We start from the raw sequence: 26702 nt of genomic DNA on the forward strand, positions 1-26702 counted from the left end.
CATGTCTTCAGATCACTGCCCAGAACTACTGTCTCTCTGTTATTATCAAGTCTCCCATTCCCCATGTCTTCAGATCACTGCCCAGAACTACTGTCTCTCTGTTCTTATCATTATCATATCGTATCCAAGATGGCGTAGCAGTCAGACGTCTTTGTCTTTGTCCTGTCGTGTCCCTTGTATATATCTTTTTACATATTTTTCTTCGCATATCTTTTAAAAATATTTTCCTAAACCTCAACTTCTAAATACTCTCCTGCAACCCGCCTCACCCAATGTGGCGTGGATCTGTTTTTTATCTAAAGTATTTCTATTTACTTCGGATCTGGAATCCCTCAACTGAAGCAAGCCAGCTAACTACCTACCAGCTATCAGTTAGAAAACCACTGCTAGCGGTCATCAGCTAGCCTTTAGCTCGGAAAGCTCTCGCCAGTTCGAACAACGTGACTCAAACCAGAGCATAACGGACATATATATATACAAAATAAAAATAAAAAATATTTATATATATATATATATATATATATATATTTTTTTTCTTCTCCCATATCCCCGGATTCCTACCGCAAACTCTGAACATTTTCATCTGGATCTTCGCAACTAGCTAACCACAATCCCAGGTGACTACTCCTGGCTAGCGTTTCCATCCTGGAGCAAGCACCAAGTAGCCTGAAGCTACTCGGCCAGGGCTCCTGGGCTACCACCGAAGCCCACTCCTGGGCTACAATATCCAGACCCCTTCTACTGCCGGTACGGGGCACGGAACCCCGCCGATCCTCTACGACTGGAATACCGACATAATCTGCCCAAGGATTCCAACAGGCCCCTCAGGTGCGACGTCCGCTGAAGGCCCATTCTGCTAACCGCGGCCTGCTAGCTACCTAGAGCTACTTGGAAGCCTACTAATTCCACGACTGGTCTATCGACGCCACCGCACGAAGAGGCAAAAACAGACTTACCCCCATCGTGACGTCCCCCAAAGGCTTACTTGCTAACCCGGTCTGCTAACTGCTAGCTTGCCAGCCCCGGTCTGCTAACTGCTAGCTTGTTTAGCCCCGGGCCTACTAACTGTTAGCTTGTTAGCATTGGCCTGCTAACTGCCTGAATCGCTGTGTCCCCAGTCAGCCCAACCACTGACTGGACCCATATGTTCACTTGGCTTTGCATGCCTCTCTCTAATATCAATATGCCTCGTCCATTACTGTCCTGGTTAGTGATTACTGTCTTATTACACTGTAGAGCCTCTAGCCCTGCTCAATATGCCTTAACCAACCATGTGCCATAGGGCTCTGGTCAAAAGTAGTGCACTATATAGGGAATAGGGTGCTATATGGCTCTGGTCTAAAGTAGTGCACTATGTAGGGAATAGGGTGCTATAGGGCTCTGGTCAAAAGTAGTGCACTATGTAGGGAATAGGGTGCTATAGGGCTTTGGTCTAAAGTAGTGCACTATATGTAGGGAATAGGGTGCCATAGGTCTCTGGTCTAAAGTAGTGCACTATATAGGGAATAGGGTGCCATAGGGCTCTGGTCAAAAGTAGTGCACTATATAGGGAATAGGGTGCCATAGGTCTCTGGTCTAAAGTAGTGCACTATATAGGACATAGGGTGTCATTTGGGGCGACGACCATTGTGAATCATTCTACATCTATGGACATGATTCATTATGGAGCTTTAAACTTCTCTATTATTCCTATCCTCTTTAGGCACGCAGCAGCAGCAGCGGTACAGATTATACCTACTGAGTCGACAGTATATCCTCTGACATTAACCGATCATTATAGATAGGTATTACTGTCAAGATATGAGAAAATGAAGCCATTTAAATAGTAACAGCTCACAAAAAATCCTGTGGTTTTCTCTCTGCCACCTCAGGAATTAGCTTTGACCTTAAAAAGATACAGGTTCATTTTCTGGTAACCTTTTTGACATAATTCTGAGTGTAATTTAAACCACTGACATTTCATTTTGAGCTGAACATATTTTTTTTATTAAAGTTCTGTTGAACAACAGCCAAGTTTTAAACAGAACATAAGAGTTAGAAGGAAGACATAAGAGTTCAACTAGATTCAGGGTGGCCCTGACTGGAGAAACTCAACTGAAGGACGAGAGGTGTTGAGTAAGCTCTTTGTCGTCTAACAGATGCCTGCACATCCTGCAGTTATTCTCCAGTCAGGGCCACACTGAATCTACTTTTGGAGGCAATACATCCTCTATGCAACTCAACATCGCTGGCCTCCATATTGGGTTTCCTCAAAGTGATACATCCTCTATGCAACTCAACATCTCTGGCCTCCATATTGGTTTCCTCAAAGTGATACATCCTCTATGCAACTCAACATCTCTGGCCTCCATATTGGTTTCCTCAAAGTGATACATCCTCTATGCAACTCAACATCGCTGGCCTCCATATTGGGTTTCCTCAAAGTGATACATCCTCTATGCAACTCAACATCTCTGGCCTCCATATTGGTTTCCTCAAAGTGATACATCTTCTATGCAACTCAACATCGCTGGCCTCCATATTGGTTTCCTCAAAGTGATACATCCTCTATGCAACTCAACATCTCTGGCCTCCATATTTGTTTCCTCAAAGTGATACATCTTCTATGCAACTCAACATCTCTGGCCTCCATATTGGTTTCCTCAAAGTGATACATCTTCTATGCAACTCAACATCGCTGGCCTCCATATTGGTTTCCTCAAAGTGATACATCCTCTATGCAACTCAACATCGCTGGCCTCCATATTGGTTTCCTCAAAGTGATACATCCTCTATGCAACTCAACATCTCTGGCCTCCATATTGGTTTCCTCAAAGTTAATCATCTTCTATGCAACTCAACATCGCTGGCGTAAAACAAACAGGACAGCATCCATACCTGTTCTGAGGGTCTGCCAGCCCAGGGAGAAGGGGCTCCGGGCCTGGAGATTGTAACTGCTGATGGGGCTGTGGTTGTCCACCCCTCCACTCCACGACAGTGTGGCTGTAGTGTCCGTGATCTCCTCTACTATCACCACACCAGGGGGTCCCGGGGGGCCTAGAGAGAGAGAGAGAGAGAGAGCAGAGAGAGAGAGACAGAGAGAGACAGAGAGAGACAGAGAGACAGAGAGAGAGACAGAGAGAGAGAGAGAGAGAGAGACAGAGAGAGAGAGACAGAGAGAGACAGAGAGAGACAGAGAGACAGAGAGAGAGACAGAGAGAGAGAGAGAGAGAGAGAGAGAGAGAGAGAGAGAGAGACAGAGAGAGACAGAGAGAGACAGAGAGAGACAGAGAGAGAGAGAGAGAGAGAGAGAGAGAGAGAGAGACAGAGAGACAGAGAGACAGAGAGACAGAGAGAGAGAGAGAGAGAGAGAGAGAGAGATTGGTCAAAAGGAAGAGATTCCCAAACCTTCCATAACAAAGCCATCACCTACAGAGATATGAACCTGGAGAAGAGCCCCCTAAGCAAGCTGGTCCTGGGGCTCTGTACACAAACAGACCTCACAGAGCCCCAGGACAGCAACACAAGTAGACCCAACCAAATCATGAGAAAACTGAAAAGATAATTACTTGACACATTGGAAAGAATTTACAAAACCCCAGACTAGAATGCTATTTGGCCCTAAACAGAGAGTATGTGCCATGTACAGACTCAGTGAGCATAGCCTTGCTATTGAGAAAGTAGCAACTGCCCACAAAATGAGGTGGAAACTGAGCTGCACTTCCTAACCTTCTGCCAAATGTATGACCATATTAGAGACCCATATTTCCCTCAGATTACACAGACCCACAAAGAATTAGAGAACAATCCCACATTTTGATAAACTCCCATATCTACTGGGTGAAATACCACAGTGTGCCATCACAGCAGCAAGATGTGTGACCTGTTGCCACAAGAAAAGGTCAACCAGTGAAGAACAAACACCATTGTAAATACAACCTAGATTTATGTTTATTTATTTTTCCTTTTGTACTTTTACTCTTTGCACATCATTACAACACTGTATATTGACACAATATGACATTTGTAATGTCTTTATTGTTTTGGAACTTCTGTGAGTGTAATGTTTACTGTTCATTTTTATTGTTTATTTCACTTTTGTATATTATCTACTTCACTTGCTTTGGCAATGTTAACATATGTTTCCCATGACAATAAAGCCCCTTGAATTGAATTGAATAGAGAGAGACAGTGAGAGAAATAGAGAGAGCGAGAGAGCGAGAGAGAGGGAGAGAGGGAGAGAGAGAGAGAGGGAGAGAGGGAGAGAGGGAGAGAGAGAGAGAGGGAGAGAGGGAGAGAGGCAGAGAGAGAGAGAGAGAGGGAGAGAGGCAGAGAGAGAGAGAGAGAGAAAGAGAGGCAGAGAGAGGGAGAAGGGAAGACAAAGAGAGGCAGAGAGAGAGAGAGAGAGAGAGAGAGGGGAAGACAGAGGGAGGCAGAGAGAGAGAGACAGAGAGAGAGAGAGAGAGAGAGAGAGAGATAGAGAGGGTTCTGAGAGGGTTCTGTCTTAAAGTAGTGGACTTAGGGAATAAATTGCTAATTCGGACACACAGATTCAATTCCAAAATGAAAACAGCTGGACCAACGATGCGCAGCTTCACTACACACAATTGTATTTTTTATTGTCATTTAGCAGACACTCTCATCCAGAGCAATTTACAGGAGCAAACAGGGTTAAGTGTCTTGCTCAAGGGCACATCGACATATGTTTCACCTAGTCGTCTCGGGGGATTTGAACCAGCAACCTTTTCGGTTACTGAACCAAACCCACGATCCACCCACAGACAGAGTGAAGGAGAGAACAGGAGGGCCCGTGAGAACAGCTGGTGCTGTTCGAGCTAAACTGACAGCTGGTGCTGTCCAAGGAAAACCAAAGGTTGAGTGTTTCCGGAGAGAAGGGACCATTTGCATTCCCGAGGAGAGATATTGACATGCGTTCTGCGTCGCCATGGGAACCAGCCGGTGTGATTCTGAAGCCCATTGAGAGGAGAGCAGGCGCGCGTGCCGTGGTGGATTTAATAAGTAGATTGAATGGTGGAGAATACATCACGGAGGATTCAGATTCCGGCTTTAGAGTAGCTCAGGCAGGACAAACCCATCTCATCATCCCATGACCCCCCCCCCACACACACCTCCTTCATCCCTCCTTCTCCATCCCTCCTCATCCTTCAATATGAAAGGGGATTTTCAGCATCATGCCAATCACCTGTCTAGAGCTATAAGCCCACAGTCCTCCATGGGTGATGTAGCAGGGGGGCAACCAGTGATCTGTATCACAGCCCTCCATGGGTGATGAAGCAAGGGGGGGCAACCAGTGATCTGTATCCCAGCCCTCCATGGGTGATGTAGCAGGGGGGCAACCAGTGATCTGTATCACAGCCCTCCATGGGTGATGAAGCAGGGAGGCAACCAGTGATCTGTATCACAGCCCTCCATGGGTGATGTTGCAAGGGGGCAACCAGTGATCCCTATCACAGCCCTCCATGGGTGATGAAGCAGGGGGCAACCAGTGATCTGTATCACAGCCCTCCATGGGTGATGAAGCAAGGGGGCAACCAGTGATCTGTATCCCAGCCCTCCATGGGTGATGAAGCAAGGGGGGGCAACCAGTGATCTGTATCCCAGCCCTCCATGGGTGATGAAGCAGGGAGGCAACCAGTGATCTGTATCACAGCCCTCCATGGGTGATGAAGCAAGGGGGCAACCAGTGATCTGTATCCCAGCCCTCCATGGGTGATGAAGCAAGGGGGGGCAACCAGTGATCTGTATCCCAGCCCTCCATGGGTGATGAAGCAGGGAGGCAACCAGTGATCTGTATCACAGCCCTCCATGGGTGATGAAGCAAGGGGGCAACCAGTGATCTGTATCCCAGCCCTACATGGGTGATGAAGCAGGGCGGCAACCAGTGATCTGTATCACAGCCCTCCATGGGTGATGAAGCAAGGGGGGGCAACCAGTGATCTGTATCCCAGCCCTCCATGGGTGATGAAGCAAGGGGGGCAACCAGTGATCTGTATCACAGCCCTCCATGGGTGATGAAGCAAGGGGGCAACCAGTGATCTGTATCCCAGCCCTCCATGGGTGATGAAGCAAGGGGGGCAACCAGTGATCTGTATCCCAGCCCTCCATGGTTGATGATGCAAGGGGGGGCAACCAGTGATCTGTATCCCAGCCCTCCATGGGTGATGAAGCAAGGTGGGCAACCAGTGATCTGTATCCCAGCCCTCCATGGGTGATGAAGCAAGGGGGCAACCAGTGATCTGTATCCCAGCCCTCCATGGGTGATGAAGCAAGGGGGCAACCATTGATCTGTATCCCAGCCCTCCATGGGTGATGAAGCAAGGGGGCAACCAGTGATCTGTATCCCAGCCCTCCATGGGTGATGAAGCAAGGTTGGCAACCAGTGATCTGTATCCCAGCCCTCCATGGGTGATGAAGCAAGGGGGGCAACCAGTGATCTGTATCCCAGCCCTCCATGGGTGATGAAGCAAGGGGGCAACCAGTGATCTGTATCCCAGCCCTCCATGGGTGATGAAGCAAGGGGGCAACCATTGATCTGTATCCCAGCCCTCCATGGGTGATGAAGCAAGGGGGCAACCAGTGATCTGTATCCCAGCCCTCCATGGGTGATGAAGCAAGGGGGCAACCAGTGATCTGTATCCCAGCCCTCCATGGGTGATGAAGCAAGGGGGGCAACCAGTGATCTGTATCCCAGCCCTCCATGGGTGATGAAGCAAGGGGGCAACCAGTGATCTGTATCCCAGCCCTCCATGGGTGATGAAGCAAGGGGGCAACCAGTGATCTGTATCCCAGCCCTCCATGGGTGATGAAGCAAGGGGGCGACCAGTGATCTGTATCCCAGCCCTCCATGGGTGATGAAGCAAGGGGGGGCAACCAGTGATCTGTATCCCAGCCCTCCATGGGTGATGAAGCAAGGGGGCAACCAGTGATCTGTATCCCAGCCCTCCATGGGTGATGAAGCAAGGGGGCAACCAGTGATCTGTATCCCAGCCCTCCATGGGTGATGAAGCAAGGGGGCAACCAGTGATCTGTATCCCAGCCCTCCATGGGTGATGAAGCAAGGGGGCGACCAGTGATCTGTATCCCAGCCCTCCATGGGTGATGAAGCAAGGGGGCAACCAGTGATCTGTATCCCAGCCCTCCATGGGTGATGAAGCAAGGGGGCAACCAGTGATCTGTATCCCAGCCCTCCATGGGTGATGAAGCAAGGGGGCAACCAGTGATCTGTATCCCAGCCCTCCATGGGTGATGAAGCAAGGGGGGCAACCAGTGATCTGTATCCCAGCCCTCCATGGGTGATGAAGCAAGGGGGGCAACCAGTGATCTGTATCCCAGCCCTCCATGGGTGATGAAGCAGGGGGGCGACCAGTGATCTGTATCCCAGCCCTCCATGGGTGATGAAGCAAGGGGGCGACCAGTGATCTGTATCCCAGCCCTCCATGGGTGATGAAGCAAGGGGGCAACCAGTGATCTGTATCCCAGCCCTCCATGGGTGATGAAGCAAGGGGGCAACCAGTGATCTGTATCCCAGCCCTCCATGGGTGATGAAGCAAGGGGGCAACCAGTGATCTGTATCCCAGCCCTCCATGGTTGATGATGCAAGGGGGGGCAACCAGTGATCTGTATCCCAGCCCTCCATGGGTGATGAAGCAAGGGGGCGACCAGTGATCTGTATCCCAGCCCTCCATGGGTGATGAAGCAAGGGGGCGACCATTGAAGGTTTGAGTGATAGTATCAGTAGGAGGGTTGAAGGTGTCCCCTAGCCACAGATCCCAAACGACACCCTAATCCCTTTATAGTGCACTACTTTAGACCAGGGCTCATAGGGCTCTGTTAAAAAAATTACACACTAAATAGGGAATAGGGTGCCATTTGTGACAAAGCTCTAGGATCAATACATTTCCAAACTTAACCATTAGAAGATGAAACAACATGTCTTGCCCATACACCTTCTGAATGGCACACAATCCATGGCTCAGTTGTCTCAAGGTTTAAAAATCCTTCGTTAACCTGTCTCCTCCCCTTCATCTACACTGATCGAAGTGGATTTAACAAGTGACATCAATAAGGGAACATAGCTTTTACCCTGGATTCACCTGGTCAGTCTGTCATTGAAAGCATTCCTAATGTTTTGTTCACTCAGTGTATAGTGAATAGGGTGTAATTTAGGACGCAGTTTATAATCTGATCATAGATCTGTAGTTAAGGCCAGAGATAACGAGCTCACCTCTAACGAGGACTTCAGCCTCAGCAGACACCGTGTCGGCGCTGGTCTGAGCCCGGCAGCCGTATTTCCCAGCATGCTTCAGCAGGATGCTTCTGATCATCAGGTCCACCGTGGAGGACTGCTGCGTGACAGGCAGAGAGTAAACAACAACAAGTTAGTGTGTGATTACAGTATCTGTCACAAGGCAGAGAGTAAACAACAACAAGTTAGTGTGTGATTACAGTATCTGTGTCACAAGGCAGAGAGTAAACAACAACAAGTTAGTGTGTGATTACAGTATCTGTGTCACAAGGCAGAGAGTAAACAACAACAAGTTAGTGTGTGATTACAGTATCTGTGTCACAAGGCAGAGAGTAAACAACAACAAGTTAGTGTGTGATTACAGTATCTGTCACAAGGCAGAGAGTAAACAACAACAAGTTAATGTGTGTGATTACAGTATCTGTGTGTGACAAGTAGAGAGGGATTCAAAAACAACATCAAGTTAGTGTGTGTTTCCGTGTGAGTGTGTGAGTGTGTGTTTCTAATTAAAAATCTAAGTCTGACCTCTCTGTACTTGACACCTGAGAAATGCTTGTAACAACCTGTACTGCTCTCATACAGGCTTAAATAGATACTTGTCTTCTCCCTCTCTCTCTCCCTCCCTCAGACATCTTCTCCCTCTCTCTCTCCCTCTCTCCCTCAGACATCTTCTCCCTCTCTCCCTCAGACATCTTCTCCCTCCCTCTCTCCCTCTCTCCCTCAGACATCTTCTCCCTCCCTCTTTCCCTCTCTCCCTCAGACATCTTCTCCCTCCCTCTTTCCCTCTCTCCCTCAGACATCTTCTCCCTCCCTCTCTCCCTCTCTCCCTCAGACATCTTCTCCCTCTCTCTCTCCCTCTCTCCCTCAGACATCTTCTCCCTCCCTCTTTCCCTCTCTCCCTCAGACATCTTCTCCCTCTCTCTCTCCCTCTCTCCCTCAAACATCTTCTCCCTCTCTCTCTTGAAATGAGAAACGCCTAAGGCAAGACCGGGGAATCATTCAAGGTCTACAGACATCAACTTAGCATGGAACCTGATTAAAATGACATTTCATGAAGCAGACAGAGGAGTCCCCCTCTACTCTCCCCTCTCTACTCTCCTCTCTCCCTCTCTACTCTCCCCTCTCCCTCTCTACTCTCCCCTCTCTACTCTCCCCTCTCCCTCTCTACTCTCCCCTCTCTACTCTCCCCTCTCCCCCTCTACTCTCCCCTCTCTACTCTCCCCTCTCCCCTCTCTACTCTCCCTCTCCCTCTCTACTCTCCCCTCTCCCTCTCCCCCTCTACTCTCCCCTCTCCCCTCTCTACTCTCCCCTCTCCCCTCTACTCTCCCCTCTCTACTCTCACCTCTCCCCTCTCTACTCTCCCCTCTCTACTCTCCCTCTCTACTCTCCCTCTCTACTCTCCCCTTTCCACTCTCTACTCTCTACTCTCCCCTCTCTACCTCTCTACTCTCCCCTCTCTACTCTCCCCTCTCTACTCTCCCCTCTCCCTCTCTACTCTCCCTCTCTACTCTCCCCTCTCTACTCTCCCCTCTCCCTCTACCCTCTCCCTCTCTACTCTCCCCTCTCCCCTCTCTACTCTCCCCTCTCCACTCTCCCTTCTCCCCTCTCCCTCTCTACTCTCCCCTCTCCCCTCTCCCTCTCTACTCTCCCCTCTCCCTCTCCCTCTCCCTCTCTACTCTCCCCTCTCCACTCTGTCTCTCTAGAGTTATACCTGGTAGTTGGACAGGGACAGGGCCTGTCTCTCTAGAGTTATACCTGGTAGTTGGCCAGGGACGGGGACAGGGCCTGTCTCTCTAGAGTTATACCTGGTAGTTGGCCAGGGACGGGGACAGGGTCTGTCTCTCTAGAGTTATACCTGGTAGTTGGACAGGGACAGGGCCTGTCTCTCTAGAGTTATACCTGGTAGTTGGACAGGGACAGGGACAGGGCCTGTCTCTCTAGATTTATACCTGGTAGTTGGCCAGGGACGGGGACAGGGCCTGTCTCTCTAGAGTTATACCTGGTAGTTGGCCAGGGACAGGGCCTGTCTCTCTAGAGTTATACCTGGTAGTTGGACAGGGACAGGGACAGGGCCTGTCTCTCTAGATTTATACCTGGTAGTTGGCCAGGGACGGGGACAGGGCCTGTCTCTCTAGAGTTATACCTGGTAGTTGGACAGGGACAGGGACAGGGCCTGTCTCTCTAGAGTTATACCTGGTAGTTGGACAGGGACAGGGACAGGGCCTGTCTCTCTAGAGTTATACCTGGTAGTTGGCCAGGGACGGGGACAGGGTCTGTCTCTCTAGAGTTATACCTGGTAGTTGGACAGGGACAGGGCCTGTCTCTCTAGAGTTATACCTGGTAGTTGGCCAGGGACAGGGACAACTGAGAATGGCAATTGCAGTATTTTATTTTCTCCAACTGCTCACTTCAAACAATGGTTGCATCTGCAAATTGGATCCTGTTCCCTATACATTGCATTGCTTTTTTGGCCATCAAAATGTAGAGTCCTGTGTACTGAATGAGGTGAATAGGCAATCAGGTGCCATCCAGACACAACCATTGAGAGCCAGTGATGTGACCATAGATTGGAGTATTGATACTGTTCTGATCTCGACAAAAACATCACCACTGTCATATAGAAGCAAGAGAGAAGAAGCAACTGACATCAGATACAGTGAGAACATGATAGACTGCATCTTACCTTTAGCATTTGTAGCTAGTTAGGTAAACGTGTCAGAAATGTAAATGCCGACTGTGCAAATGTTTTCTAATTAACGGAAAGGGGAAATGGGATATTTTACCAATTAAGCCCTTTTTCTATTTATCCAGAGCCAGATGCTGGTATAAAAAGGACTTCCCTTGCTTAGCGACTACAGTTTCCTCCTGATTCAGCTCACACGAGCATTGAACCCGGGACCTCTGCCTTGCTAGCACACATAACCGTCCTCCTGAAGCCTCTTCGCAGTCGGCACCACCGAAAAGTTTACCGTTTGGTGGTGCAGGTGCAGGCTGAGAAGTACGTTTCACACCTGTACCAATCCAGTCATTGTGCTTAATGCTAGTTAAACAATGGAATCGCCAAACTACCTTAACTTCCTTCAAACTGCACGGAGAGACATAACATTGCATCCATGAGTTCATCTGACTTTGGGTAGGCAGGAAAAGGGCTTGATTGCCAAAATCTTGCGGTATCCCTTTAAGTGAATACTGGTATCGATTATTTTAATTTACTGATACACTGGTATTATTAGCTCCTGTCAATCAGCCCATTTCTTCTACATACATACATATGCTCTTTAGCTTCCATTATCTTCTCTCCATCTACATTACCCTGTCACAGCCTAACAAGGGGTTAATGCATTACCCTGTCACAGTCTAACAAGGGGTTCATGCATTACCCTGTCACAGCCTAACAAGGGGTTAATGCATTACCCTGTCACAGTCTAACAAGGGGTTAATGCATTACCCTGTCACAGTCTAACAAGGGGTTAATGCATTACCCTGACACAGTCTAACAGGGGGTTAATGCATTACCCTGTCACTGTCTAACAAGGGGTTAATGCATTACCCTGTCACAGTCTAACAAGGGGTTAATGCATTACCCTGACACAGTCTAACAAGGGGTTAATGCATTACCCTGTCACAGGCTAACAAGGGGTTAATGCATTACCCTGTCACAGTCTAACACGGGGTTATTGCATTACCCTGTCAGTCTAATACGGGGTTACTGCATTACCCTGTCGCAGACTAACAAGGGGTTAATGCATTATTTCTAAATTATATCAGGACAGGGATGAGAACAGGGAGATTCATCCCCACCAGGACAGGGATGAGAACAGGGAGATTCATCCCCACCAGGACAGGGATGAGAACAGGGAGATTCATCCCCACCAGGACAGGGATGAGAACAGGGAGATTCATCCCCACCAGGACAGGGATGAGAACAGGGAGATTCATCCCCACCAGGACAGGGATGAGAACAGGGAGATTCATCCCCATCAGAAAGAGAACAGGGAGATTCATCCCCACCAGGACAGGGATGAGAACAGGGAGATTCATCCCCACCAGGACAGGGATGAGAACAGGGAGATTCATCCCCATTAGGACAGGGATGAGAACAGGGAGATTCATCCCCATTAGGACAGGGATGAGAACAGGGAGATTCATCCCCACCAGGACAGGAAGGAGAACAGGGAGATTCATCCCCATTAGGACAGGGATGAGAACAGGGAGATTCATCCCCACCAGGACAGGGATGAGAACAGGGAGATTCATCCCCACCAGGACAGGGATGAGAACAGGGAGATTCATCCCCACCAGGACAGGGATGAGAACAGGGAGATTCATCCCCACCAGGACAGGGATGAGAACAGGGAGATTCATCCCCACCAGGACAGGGATGAGAACAGGGAGATTCATCCCCATTAGGACAGAGTGGGAACAGGGAGATTCATCCCCACCAGGACAGGGATGATTTTATTTCACGTTTATTTAACCAGTTAGGCGAGTGAGAACAAGTTCTCATTTACAACTGCGACCTGGCCTAGATAAAGCAAAGCAGTGCGACAAAAACAACAACACAGAGTTACACATAAACAAACGTACAGTCAATAACACAATAGGAAAAAAAATCGATGTACAGTGTGTGCAAATGTAGAAGAGTAGGGAGGTAAGGCAAATAGGCCATAGAGGCCAAATAATTACAATTTAGCATTAAATTATTATCTTTACTATAATGAATACTGGTACTCAGCGTTCAGCCTTCACAAAATCCATAGCAATGTAGTTATTTCATTTAATTGAAATGTCCTTTACAGGAGAGAATAAGTCATATATACAACACATAGTACAATTGTCACGTCCTGACCAGTAATAGGGGTTATTTGTTATTGTAGTTTGGTCAGGACGTGGCAGAAGGGTATTTGTTTTATGTGGTTCGGGGTGGTGGTTTGTTTAGTAGGGTATTTGATTTATGTATTCCGGGGGTTTTTGGGCACTGTTCTATGTTACTGTATTTCTATGTTCTGTCTAGTCTTTTGTATTTCTATGTTTTGTTAAATGGGGTTGGACTCTCAATTGGAGGCAGGTGTTTTCTAGTTGCCTCCGATTGAGAGTCCTATATATAGGTGTGTGTTTGTTGAGTACTTTGTGGGAGATTGTTCTGTGTATAGCTTTGTGCCTGACCAGCCTGTGATTAGTCGTTGTGGTTTCTTTGTGTTTGTTTTGGTTCTCCTCCTTGTCCGTTTATAATAAAGAAGATGAGTGCACATTTCCCCGCTGCATTTTGGTATAATTCCGACGTCAACCGTTACAGAATCTCCCACCAAACAAGGACCAAGCAGCGGGGTAAGGAGCATCGGAACAAGTATATGGACTATCAGGAGAATTGGACCTGGGAGGAAATTCTGGACGGGGCTGGACCATGGCATCAGGCTGGGGATTACCGTCTCCCACCGGAGGAGATTGAAGCAGCCAAGGAGAGCGGCGAAGGTATGAAGCCATATACGCGCCGATAAAGCACGAGAGGCAACCCCAATAAAAACATTTTGGGGGGGGGGCACACGGGTAGTTTGGCTGGGCCAAGGGTGAGCCCTAAGCCAGCTACCCATGCTTATATGCAGGACCATATGGAGTGGAGGGCGCCGAGTTTTGCAGAAGTGCGCACGATCTCGCCCATACGCACGCACAGTCCAGTGCGAGTTATCCTAGCCACTCGCAGATGCCGTGCTAGAGTGGGCATCCAGCCTGGTAGGAGGATGCCTGCGCAGCGCGTCTGGTCGCCAGTACGCCTCCTAGGACCAGGCTACCCTATGTCCGCTCTACGCACGGCAACCATCAGGCCCCTGCACAGCCCAGTTCGCCCTGTACTAGCACCCCGCTCGTACAGGGCTACTAGTTCCATCCAGCCAGGACGGGTTGTGCAGGAGGTGCGATCGAGACCGACTGTGCGCCTCCACGACCCAGTATATCCACAGCCAGCATCACGCACCAGGCCTCCAGTGCGTCAGCCCAGTCCAACTCAGCCTGTTCCCGCTCCCCGCACTAGCCCTGAGGTGCGTGTCCCCAGCCTGGTACCTCCACTACCAGCCCCACGCATCAGGCTCCTAGTGCGTCAGCCCAGCCTCGAGCTTCCGACGACAGTGCCCCGTCCAGAGTATCTGACAACAGTGCCCCGTCCAGAGTATCCGGTAAGAGTGTCTAGCCCGGAACCGAGTGAGACGGCCTACAGTTCGGATCCAAGAGAGACGGCCCACTGTTCAGAGCCGAGTGAGAGGTTCTACAGTCCGGAATCGAGTGAGTCTGCCTGCGGTCCGGAACCGAGTGAGTCTGCCTATAACTCCGAACTGTGTGAGTCTGCCTATAACTCCGAACTGTGTGAGTCTGCCTACAGTCTGGATCTTCCAGAGTTGGTCCACAGTCCGGAGCCCCCAGAGACGCTCTACAGCCCTGAACATTGTGCAGGGGTGGACTGGTCAGGGGGTGGCTGTAGACCAGAACCTGAGCCACCTCCAGTATAAGTGGGATGGGGAGGGGGGGTGTAGCACAGGTGCCATCGTTGACGGCAGCCACCCTCCCTTCCCTCCCTTCAGTTTAGGGGATTTATGTTTGTTTTGGAGTTATTTTGTTTTTTTGTGTGAGGTGCATCTGGGGTCTGCACCTTTGGGGGGGGGATACTGTCACGTCCTGACCAGTAAAGGGGTTATTTGTTATTGTAGTTTGGTCAGGACGTGGCAGAGGGTATTTGTTTTATGTGGTTCGGGTTGGTGGTTTGTTTAGTAGGGTATTTGATTTATGTATTCCGGGGGTTTTTGGGCACTGTTCTATGTTAGTGTATTTCTATGTTCTGTTAATTGGGGTTGGACTCTCAATTGGAGGCAGGTGTTTTCTAGTTGCCTCCGATTGAGAGTCCTATATATAGGTATGTGTTTGTTGAGTACTTTGTGGGAGATTGTTCTGTGTATAGCCTTGTGCCTTACCAGCCTGTGATTAGTCGTTGTGTTTTCTTTGTGTTTGTTTTGGTTCTCCTCCTTGTCCGTTTATAATAAAGAAGATGAGTGCACATTTCCCCGCTGCATTTTGGTCTAAATCCGACGTCAACCGTTACAATAATAATATTTTAATACAGCGCATTCAGAAAGAATTCAGACCCCTTAACTTTTTCCACATTTTGTCACAGTAGAGCCATATTCTAAAATGTATTAAATATGTTTTTTTTTCTTTCTCAATCTACACACAATACCCCATAATGACGACGTGAAAATAGTTTTTTTAGAAATGTTTGCAACTGTATTAAAAATAATAAACAGAAATACCTTATTTAAATACAGTGGGGGAAAAAAGTATTTAGTCAGCCACCAATTGTGCAAGTTCTCCCACTTAAAAAGATGAGAGAGGCCTGTAATTTTCATCATAGGTACACGTCAACTATGACAGACAAAATGAGAAAGAAAATTCCAGAAAATCACATTGTAGGATTTTTTTATGAATTTATTTGCAAATTATGGTGGAAAATAAGTATTTGGTCACCTACAAACAAGCAAGATTTCTGGCTGTCACAGACCTGTAACTTCTTCTTTAAGAGGCTCCTCTGTCCTCCACTCGTTACCTGTAATGGCACCTGTTTGAACTTGTTATCAGTATAAAAGACACCTGTCCACAACCTCAAACAGTCACACTCCAAACTCCACTATGGCCAAGACCAAAGAGCTGTCAAAGGACACCAGAAACAAAATTGTAGACCTGCACCAGGCTGGGAAGACTGAATCTGCAATAAGTAAGCAGCTTGGTTTGAAGAAATCAACTGTGGGAGCAATTATTAGGAAATGGAAGACATACAAGACCACTGATAATCTCCCTCGATCTGGGGCTCCACGCAAGATCTCACCCCGTGGGGTCAAAATGATCACAAGAACGGTGAGCAAAAATCCCAGAACCACACGGGGGGACCTAGTGAATGACCTGCAGAGAGCTGGGACCAAAGTAACAAAGCCTACCATCAGTAACACACTACGCCGCCAGGGACTCAAATCCTGCAGTGCCAGACGTGTCCCCCTGCTTAAGCCAGTACATGTCCAGGCCCGTCTGAAGTTTGCTAGAGAGCATTTGGATGATCCAGAAGAGGATTGGGAGAATGTCATATGGTCAGATGAAACCAAAATATAACTTTTTGGTAAAAACTCAACTCGTCGTGTTTGGAGGACAAAGAATGCTGAGTTGCATCCAAAGAACACCATACCTACTGTGACGCATGGGGGTGGAAACATCATGCTTTGGGGCTGTTTTTCTGCAAAGGGACCAGGACGACTGATCCGTGTAAAGGAAAGAATGAATGGGGCCATGTATCGTGAGATTTTGAGTGAAAACCTCCTTCCATCAGCAAGGGCATTGAAGATGAAACTTGGCTGGGTCTTTCAGCATGACAATGATCCCAAACACACCGCCCGGGCAACGAAGGAGTGGCTTCGTAAGAAGCATTTCAAGGTCCTGGAGTGGCCTAGCCAGTCTCCAGATCTCAACCCCATAGAAAATCTTTGGAGGGAGTTGAAAGTCCGTGTTGCCCAGCGACAGCCCCAAAACATCACTGCTCTAGAGGAGATCTGCATGGAGGAATGGGCCAAAATACCAGCAACAGTGTGTGAAAACCTTGTGAAGACTTACAGAAAACGTTTGACCTGTGTCATTGCCAACAAAGGGTATATAACAAAGTATTGAGATAAACTTTTGTTATTGACCAAATACTTATTTTCCACCATAATTTTCACATAAATTCATTAAAAATCCTACAATGTGATTTTCTGGAATTTTTTTTCTCATTTTGTCTGTCATAGTTGACGTGTACCTATGATGAAAATTACAGGCCTCTCTCATCTTTTTAAGTGGGAGAACTTGCACAATTGGTGGCTGACTAAATACTTTTTTTCCCCACTGTAAGTATTCAGACCCTTTGAAATGAGACTCGAAATTGAGCTCAGGTGCATCCTGTTTCCATTGATCATCCTTGAGATGTTTCTACATCTTGACTGGAGTTCACCTGTGGTAAATTCAATTGATTGGGGCCTCCTGAGTAGTGCAGTGGTCTAAGGCTAGCTGTGCCACTAAAGATCCTGGTTCGAGTCCAGCCGGGCCGGCCGCGACCAGGAGACCCATGAGGTGGCGCACAATTGGCCCAGCGTCGTCCGGGTTAGGGGAGGGTTTGGCCGGCAGGGGTGTTCTTGTCCCATCGCACACTAGCAACTCCTGTGGAAAGCCGGGAGCAATGCACGCTGACACGGTCGCCAGGTGTACGATGTTTCCTCTGACACATTGGTGCGGCTGGCTTCCAGGTTAAGCGTGCATCAATGTGTCAAGAAGCAGTGAGGCTGGGTTGTATTTCGGAGGACGCATGGCCTCTCCTGAGTCCGTACGGGAGTTGCAGCGATGGGACAAGACTGTAACTATCAATTGGACAACATGAAATTGGGGAGAAAAAGGGGTAAAAAATAATCATAATAATAAGTCAATTGATTGTACATGATTTGGAAAGGCACACACCTGTCTATACAAGGTCCCACAGTTGACAGTGCATGTCAGAGCAAAAAAACAAGTCATGAGGTCAAAGTAATTGTCTGTAGAGCGCAGAGACAGGATTGTGTCGAGGCACAGATCTGGGGAAGGGTACCAAAACATTTCTGCAGCATTGAAGGTCCCCAAGAACACAGTGGCCTCCATCATTCTTAAATGGAAGAAGTTTGGAAAAACAATACTCTTCCAAGAGCTGGTCAACCAGCCAAACTGAGCAATCGGGGAAGAAGGGCCTTAGTCAGGGTGGTGAGAGAGAACCTGGGGTGAAGGTTCACCTTCCAACAGGACAACGACCCTAAGCACACAGCCAAGACAACGCAGGAGTGGCTTCGGGACAAGTCTCTTAATATCCTTGTGTGGACCAGCCAGAGCCCGGACTTGAACCCAATCGAACATCTCTGGAGAGACCTGAAAAATAGCTCGAGAGGATCTTCAGAGAAGAATTGGAGAAACTCCCTAAATACAGGGGCGCCAAGCTTGTAGCGTCATACCCAAGAAGACTCAAGGCTGTAATCGCTGCCAAAGGTGCTTCAACAAAGTACTGAGTAAAGGGTGTGAATACTTATGTACTGTAAATGTAGTATTTCCGTTTTTTTATTTTTATACATTTGCAAAAATTTTGAAAAAACTGTTTTTTTCTTTGTCGTTATGGGGTATTGTGAGTAGATTGATGAGGGGAAAAAACAATTCAATACATTTTAGAATAAGGCTGTAATGTAACAAAATGGGGTCTGAATACTTTCTGAATGCACTGTATATACACTTAACAAAAATACAAACAAAACATGCAACATTTTCAAAGGTTTTACTGAGTTACAGTTAACGTATGGAAATTAGTCAATTGAAATTATTTCATTAAGGCCCTAATCTATAGATTTCACATGACTGGGAATTCAGATATACATCTGTTGGTCACAAATACCTTATAGAGGTCGATCGATTAATAGGGCCGATTTCAAGGTTTCATAAAAATTGGTAATCGGCATTGTTGGACGCCGATTACATTGCACACCACGAGGAGACTGCGTGGCAGGCTGACCACCTGTTACGTGAGTGCAGCAAGGAGCCAAGGTAAATTGCTAGCTAGCATTAAACTTATAAAAAAACAAATCAATCTTAAAATAATCACTAGTTAACTACACATGGTTGATGATAGCTTGTCCTGCGTTGCAAATAATCAATGCGGTGCCTGTTCATTTATCATCGAATCACAGCCTATTTCACCAAACTGGTGATGATTTAACAAGCGCATTCGCAAAAAAAGTACTGTAGTTGCACCAATGTACAATTGGGGGAGAAGGGCCTTGGTCAGGGAGGTGACCAACAACCCGATTGTGACTCTTGACAGAGCTCCAGAGTTCCTCTGTGGAGATGTGAGAACCTTCCAGAAGGACAACCATCTCTGCAGCACTCCACCAATCAGGCCTTTATGGTAGAGTGGCCAGACAGAAGCCACTCCTCAGTAAAAGACACATGACAGCCTGCTTGGAGTTTGCCAAAAGTCACCTAAAGACAACAAGGAACAAGATTCTCTGGTCTGATTAAACCAAGATTTAACTCTTTGGCCTGAACGCCAAGCGTCACGTCTGGAGGAAACCTGGCACCATCCCTACGGTGAAGAATGGTGGTGGCAGCATCATGCGGTGGGGATGTTTTTCAGCGGCAGGGACTGGGAGACTAGTCAGGATCAAGGGAGAGATGAACTGAGCAAAGTACAGTGAGATCCTTGATGAAAACCTGCTCCAGAGCGGTCTGGACCTCAGACTGGGGTGAAGGTTCACCTTCCAACAGGACAATGACCATGCATATTTAGTTCAAAGAAATTCACGTTAGCAGGCAATATTAACTAGGGAAATTGTGTCACTTCTCTTGCATTCTGTGCAAGCAGAGTCAGGGTACATGCAGCAGTTTGGGCCGCCTGGCTCGTTGTGAACTTTGTGAAGACCATTTCTTCCTAAGAAAGACCGTAATTAATTTGCCAGAAGTTTACACAATTATGACATAACATGGTTGTGCAATGTAACAGCAATATTTAGACATATGGATGCCACCCGTTAGATAAAATACAGAATGTTTTGTTTTCAAAATGATAGTTTCCGGATTTTACCATATTAATGACCAAAGGCTCGTATTTCTGTGTGTTTATGATATCATAATTAAGTCTATGATTTGATATTTGATAGAGCAGTCTGACTGAGCGGTGGTAGGCAGCAGCAAGCTCGTAAGCATTCATTCAAACAGCACTTTCCTCCATTTTCCAGCAGCAATGCTTGCTTCACAGCGCTGTTTATGACTTCAAGCCGATCAACTCCCGAGATTAGGCTAGCAATACTATAGTGCCTATAAGAACATCCAATAGTCAAAGGTATATGAAATACAGAGAAATAGTCCTATAATTCCTATAATAACTACAACCTAAAACTTCTTACCTGGGAATATTGAAGACTCATGTTAAAAGGAACCACCAGTTTTCATACGTTCCCATGTTCAGAGCAAGGCACTTAAACGTTAGCTTTTTTACATGGCACATATTGAACTTTTACTTTCTTCTCCAACACTTTGTTTTTGCATTATTTAAACCAAATTGAACATGTTTCATTATTTATTTGAGACTAAACTGATTTTTATTTATGTATTATATTAAGTTAAAATAGAAGTGTTCGTTCAGTATTGCTGTAATTGTCATTATTACAATATTACATTAAAATCGTCCGATTAATCGGTATCGGACCTTTTTTGGTCCTTCAATAATCGGTATCGGCGTTGGAAAATCATAATCGGTCGACCTCTAATACCTTAACAAAAATGCCGTGGGTCAGAAAAACAGTCAGTATCTGGTGTGACCACCATTTCTTTGCCTCATGCAGCGCGACACATCTCCTTTGCATATAGTTGATCAGGCTGTTGATTGTGGCCTGTGGAATGTTGTCCCTCTCCTCTTCAATGGCTGTGCGAAGTTTCTGGATATTGGTGGGAACTGGAACACGCTGTCATACACTTCGATCCAGAGCATCCCAAACATGCTCAATGGGTGACATGTCTGATGAGTATGCAGGTCATGGAAGAACTGGGACATTTTTCAGCTTCCAGGAATTGTGAGCAGATCCTTGCGACATGGTTCCGTGCATCATCATGCTGAAACATGAGGTGATGGCGGCGGATGAATGGCATGACAATGGGCCTCAGGATTTGGTCACGGTATCTCTGTGCATTCAAATTGCCATCAATAAAATGCAATTGTGTTCGTTGTCCGTAGCTTATGACTGCCCATAGCATAACCCCACCGCCACCATGGGAACGCTATTCACAACATTGACATCAGCAAACCACTCGCGCACATGTTGCATACGTGCTGTTTGCCATCTGCCCGGTACAGTTGAAACCGGGATTTATTCCTAAACTTCTCTAGCGTGCCTGTGGCCATCAGCTGTCAGGGTGTCAGACGATCCCGTAGATGACGAAGACGGATGTGGAGGTCCTGGACTGGCATGGTTACACGTGGTCTGCGGTTATGAGGCCGTTTGGACGTACTGCCAAATTCTCTAAAAGGATGTTGGAGGCGGCTTATGGTAGAGAAATGAACATTTACGCACCGAGCTGTCTGTTTGAAATACTGGCACACAGCTCGGACAACCATGCATACCCCACAAGACATGCCACCAGAGGTCTCTTCACAGTCCCCAAGTCCAGAACAGACTATGGGAGGCGGACAGTACTACATAGAGCCATGACTACATGGAACTCTATTCCACATCAAGTAACTCATGCAAGCAGTAACATTTGATTTTAAAAAACTAGATAAAAATACACCTTATGGAACAGCTGAGACTGTGAAGCAACACAAGGATAGGCACAGACACACATAACATACGCAATATACACACACGTACACATGGATTTTGTGTTGTAGATATGTGGTAGTGGAGTAGGGGCCTGAGGGCACACACTTAATGTGTTGTGAAATCTGTTGTGAATGTATTGTAATGTTTTTAAAAATGTTTAACTGCCTTAATTTTACTGGAACCCAGTAAGAGTAACTGCTGCCTTGGCAGGAACTAATGGGGATCCATAATAAACCCCAGGAAGAGTAGCTGCTGCCTTGGCAGGAACTAATGGGGATCCATAATAAACCCCAGGAAGAGTAGCTGCTGCCTTGGCAGGAACTAATGGGGATCCATAATAAACCCCAGGAAGAGTAGCTGCTACCTTGACAGGAACTAATGGGGATACATAATAAACCCCAGGAAGAGTAGCTGCTGCCTTGGCAGGAACTAATGGGGATCCATAATAAACCCCAGGAAGAGTAGCTGCTGCCTTGGCAGGAACTAACGGGGATCCATAATAAACCCCAGGAAGAGTAGCTGCTGCCTTGGCAGGAACTAATGGGGATCCATAATAAACCCCAGGAAGAGTAGCTGCTGCCTTGACAGGAACTAATGGGGATACATAATAAACCCCAGGAAGAGTAGCTGCTGCCTTGGCAGGAACTAATGGGGATCCATAATATACCCCAGGAAGAGTAGCTGCTGCCTTGGCAGGAACTAATGGGGATCCATAATAAACCCCAGGAAGAGTAGCAGCTGCCTTGGCAGGAAATAATGGGGATCCATAATAAACCCCAGGAAGAGTAGCTGCTGCCTCGGTAGGAACTAATGGGGATCCATAATAAACCCCAGGAAGAGTAGCTGCTGCCTCGGTAGGAACTAATGGGGATCCATAATAAACCCCAGGAAGAGTAGCTGCTGCTTTGGCAGGAACTAATGGGGATCCATAATAAACCCCAGGAAGAGTAGCTGCTGCCTTGGTAGGAACTAATGGGGATCCATAATAAACCCCAGGAAGAGTAGCTGCTGCCTTGGTAGGAACTAATGGGGATCCATAATAAACCCCAGGAAGAGTAGCTGCAGCCTTGACAGGAACTAATGGGGATACATAATAAACCCCAGGAAGAGTAGCTGCTGCCTTGGCAGGAACTAATGGGGATCCATAATAAACCCCAGGAAGAGTAGCTGCTGCCTTGGCAGGAACTAATGGGGATCCATAATAAACCCCAGGAAAAGTAGCAGCTGCCTTGGCAGGAACTAATGGGGATCCATAATAAACCCCAGGAAGAGTAGCTGTTGGTTTGGCAGGAACTAATGGGGATCCATAATAAACCCCAGGAAGAGTAGCTGCTGCCTTGGCAGGAACTAATGGGGATCCATAATAAACCCCAGGAAGAGTAGCTGCTGCCTTGACAGGAACTAATGGGGATCCATAATAAACCCCAGGAAAAGTAGCAGCTGCCTTGGCAGGAACTAATGGGGATCCATAATAAACCCCAGGAAGAGTAGCTGCTGCCTTGGCAGGAACTAACGGGGATCCATAATAAACCCCAGGAAGAGTAGCTGCTGCCTTGGCAGGAACTAACGGGGATCCATAATAAATACAGATCCATAATAAATACAAATACTACTTGAGAACATTACCAATGTCAAACCAGTTGGAGAACGTTCCTAAGAACATTAGAAAATTTGAAATGAAATGTAATCATGTTTGAACGTTTAGGAAACATTCTGTTAAAGTAATGAAATACCAATTCATTTTTGTGTGTGTGTCAAGACGTTCCTTAAATGTTCTGAGAATGTTCCAAAGCAAAGCAACTATCCCAAACTGCACTATTCCCAGAACGTTGTGAGAAGGTTGTTAAATAACCATAGGACAACCACGCTCTCAGAAACATACAGTCATTATAGTCATGCATGCATACATTTTACGTATGGGTGGTCCCGGAAATCGAACCCACTATCTTGGCATTGCAACGCCATACTCTGCCAAACCACATTAGTTATCAGTACTTAATATATTGAGAAATTGCTGATGCAAAACCAAATTTAGAAATATCTATCCTACTGTGTATTCTACTATTCTAAATGTCAACATTAAGTTGAGACCACGACTGAGTCCCCCCCCAAAAAAAACAAATCTATATTTAAAAATCTATATACAGTACCAGTCAAAAGTTTGGACACACCTACTCATTCAAGAGTTTTTCTTTATTTGTACTATTTTCTACATTGTAGAATAACAGTGAAGACAATCAAAACTATGAAATAACACATATGGAATCATGTAGTAACCAAAAAAGTGTTACTTACTGTTTGAGTATATTCAAAATGTCCGCCCTCCTGTTGGAAGTTGAGGGGCTGCTGGTTGAGGAGCCACTGGAAGGCCACGTCCAGAGACGGGTCATGTGACACCCTGCAACTGAGCACCACGCTCTCCCCCACTGTCACCTCCACCCTGCTGGGGCTCAGGTCCACACGCATGGCCTCTGGAAACACAACACTGCTGCATCTTAGCACTGGCATCACAACACCTCTGGACACGACACAGATAAAGCTAGCTTAGGACACAAGACTGCTACACCGTCCTAACGGTAGACTGCTACACCGTCCTAACGGTAGACTGCTACACCGTCCTAACGGTAGACTGCTACACCGTCCTAACGGTAGACTGCTACACCGTCCTAACGGTAGACTGCTACACCATCCTAACGGTAGACTGCTACACCGTCCTAACGGTAGACTGCTACACCGTCCTAACGGTAGACTGCTACACCGTCCTAACGGTAGACTGCTACACCGTCCTAACGGTAGACTGCTACACCGTCCTAACGGTAGACTGCTACACCGTCCTAACGGTAGACTGCTACACCGTCCTAACGGTAGACTGCTACACCATCCTAACGGTAGACTGCTACACCTTGCTAACGGTAGACTGATACACCATCACCCTGGACACAACTCTACTGTCAACTGCTCTGACTAGTAATGTCATGCCATATACTGTATGTAGGCCTATGGCTAGCAGTGCATGACAAAAATAATCACAGCTAAAAGCTAACTGTAGCAATGTCATCTTAGGACACAAAATACCTAAAGCTAGCTAGTTTGGTCCCAGATTTTTATGTGCTGGCCTTTAGCAAAATCATCTGACTTTCATTGTCATGCCATATTTGTTCAGTGCATTCGGAAAGTATTCAGATCCCTTTCCCTTTTTCCACATTTTGTTACGTTACAGCCTTATTCTAAAATTAATTGAATTACGTTTTTAGAGCCCCAAGAAAGGATTGTGTCGAGGCACAGATCTGGGGAAGGGTACCAATATTTTTTTTTTGCAGCATTGAAGGTCCCCAAGAACACAGTGGCCTCCATCATTCTCATATTGAAGCAATCGGGAGAGAAAGGCCTTGGTCAGGGAGGTGATCAACAACCTGATGGTCACTCTAACAGAGCTCCAGAGTTCCTCTGTGGAGATGGGAGAACCTTCCAGAAGGACAACCATCTCTGCAGCACTCCACCAATCAGGCCTTTATGGTAAAGTGGCCAGATGGAAGACACTCCTCAGTAAAAAGCACATGACAGTCCGCTTGGACTTTGCCCAAAGGCACCTAAAGGACTCTCAGACCATGAGAAACAAGATTTTCTGGTCTGATGAAACCAAGATTGAACTCCTTGGCCTGAATGCCAAGCGTCACATCTGGAGGAAACCTGGCACCATCCCTACAGTGAAGCATGGTGGTGGCAGCATCATGCTGTGGGGATGTTTTTCAGCGGCAGCGACTGGGAGACTAGTCAGGATCGAGGGAAAGATGAACAGAGCAAAGTACAGAGAGATCCTTGATGAAAACTTTCTCCAGAGCGCTCAGGACCTCAGACTGGGGCCAAGACAACGCAAGAGTGGCTTCGGGAAAAGTCTCTGAATATCCTTGAGTGGCCCAGCTAGAGCCCGGACTTGAACCTGATCGAACATCTCTGGAGAGACCTGAATATAGCTGTGCTTTAATGCTCCACATCCAACCTGACAGAGCTTGAGAGGATCTGCAGAGAAGAATGGGAGAAACTCCCCAAATTCAGGTGTGCCAAGCTTGTAGCGTCATACCCAAGAAGACTCAAGGCTGTAATCGCTGCCAAAGGTGCTTCAACAAAGTACTGGGTATGAATGCTTATGTAAATGTGATAGTTTTTTTTATGTTATATACATTTGCAAAAATGTCTAAAAAACTGTTTTTGCTTTCTAATAATAGGGTATTGTGTGTAAATTGATGAGGGAACAAAACAGAAAACAAAAAATTTATTTTAGAATTAAGCTGTAATGTAACAAAATGCAGAAAAAGTCAAGGGGTCTGAATACTTTCCCGAAAGGACTGTATAGCTAGGCTACCTTGGTTAGTATGGCATAGCAACATTAGTCAGAGGAAAAACACAAAAGAACATCTGTGATTTGGGTCCAGGGTAACTAACAACCAGGTAGCCAGATTGAATTGTCATTTGTGTCATTATCAAAACAAATCGTGCATACTAAAACCCTGAAAAGAACCAAAACGGTTACTCTACACTCAGGGCCTCTTTTGATCTCAGCTGTGAATGCTGCTCATGTTCAACAGGCCCTTTTACCCTGTCAAATAGGGTGCCCTTGTAAAATGATTTTTGAATGTGAAAACCCTTTTGCTTCGCAGTCGAGTGAACACAATAAATTCCACTGGCGTCCCCTCTGCCTCCCCCCCCCCCCCCCCCCACCTCCCTCCTCCCCACCCCCCGGCACCAGACAAAGGTGGCAGGAAACGACATTGGGGGACTGTTTACTGGTGTGTGACTGGCACTAATTTGGCAGAAAATAAAGGCCCCTCTGGGCATCGCTTACCTTTTACCCAGAGCATGGCCGTCATCTCAGCCGAGCCAAACTGATTCTCGGCTCGACAGACATAGTTCCCCTCGTCAGAGCGGCTGGAGTTGATGATCCTCAGAGTGTTGTTTCGTAACAGCATTATCCTGTCAAAGGCAAAAATACAATACAAACCAAATGCCTGTTTTAACTAAAACAGTTGAGTTTTTCAAGTTGTACGCAGCTTTTTAGTAGTTTATAGCATTCA

General features: G+C 46.9%; 1 protein-coding gene across 2 annotated transcripts in view; it reads right to left on the minus strand.

The window, feature by feature from the left end:
- Window positions 1-26702, minus strand: part of cntn5 (contactin 5) — a 488559-nt gene that overhangs the window by 99615 nt on the left and 362242 nt on the right. The window contains exons 13-16 of one of the 2 annotated variants that reach the window (XM_045704177.1): window positions 26474-26601; window positions 23926-24101; window positions 8225-8342; window positions 2878-3036 (exon numbers count right to left, since the gene is read on the minus strand). In XM_045704177.1, coding sequence (XP_045560133.1) covers window positions 2878-3036; window positions 8225-8342; window positions 23926-24101; window positions 26474-26601 — 581 coding nt within the window. Of the gene's footprint in view, window positions 1-2877; window positions 3037-8224; window positions 8346-23925; window positions 24102-26473; window positions 26602-26702 lie in introns of both variants that reach the window. The other variant, XM_045704176.1, reaches the window with a different exon arrangement.

This window comes from Salmo salar, chromosome ssa20 (genome assembly GCF_905237065.1).
Source record: "Salmo salar chromosome ssa20, Ssal_v3.1, whole genome shotgun sequence".
Taxonomy (NCBI): Eukaryota; Metazoa; Chordata; class Actinopteri; order Salmoniformes; family Salmonidae; genus Salmo; species Salmo salar.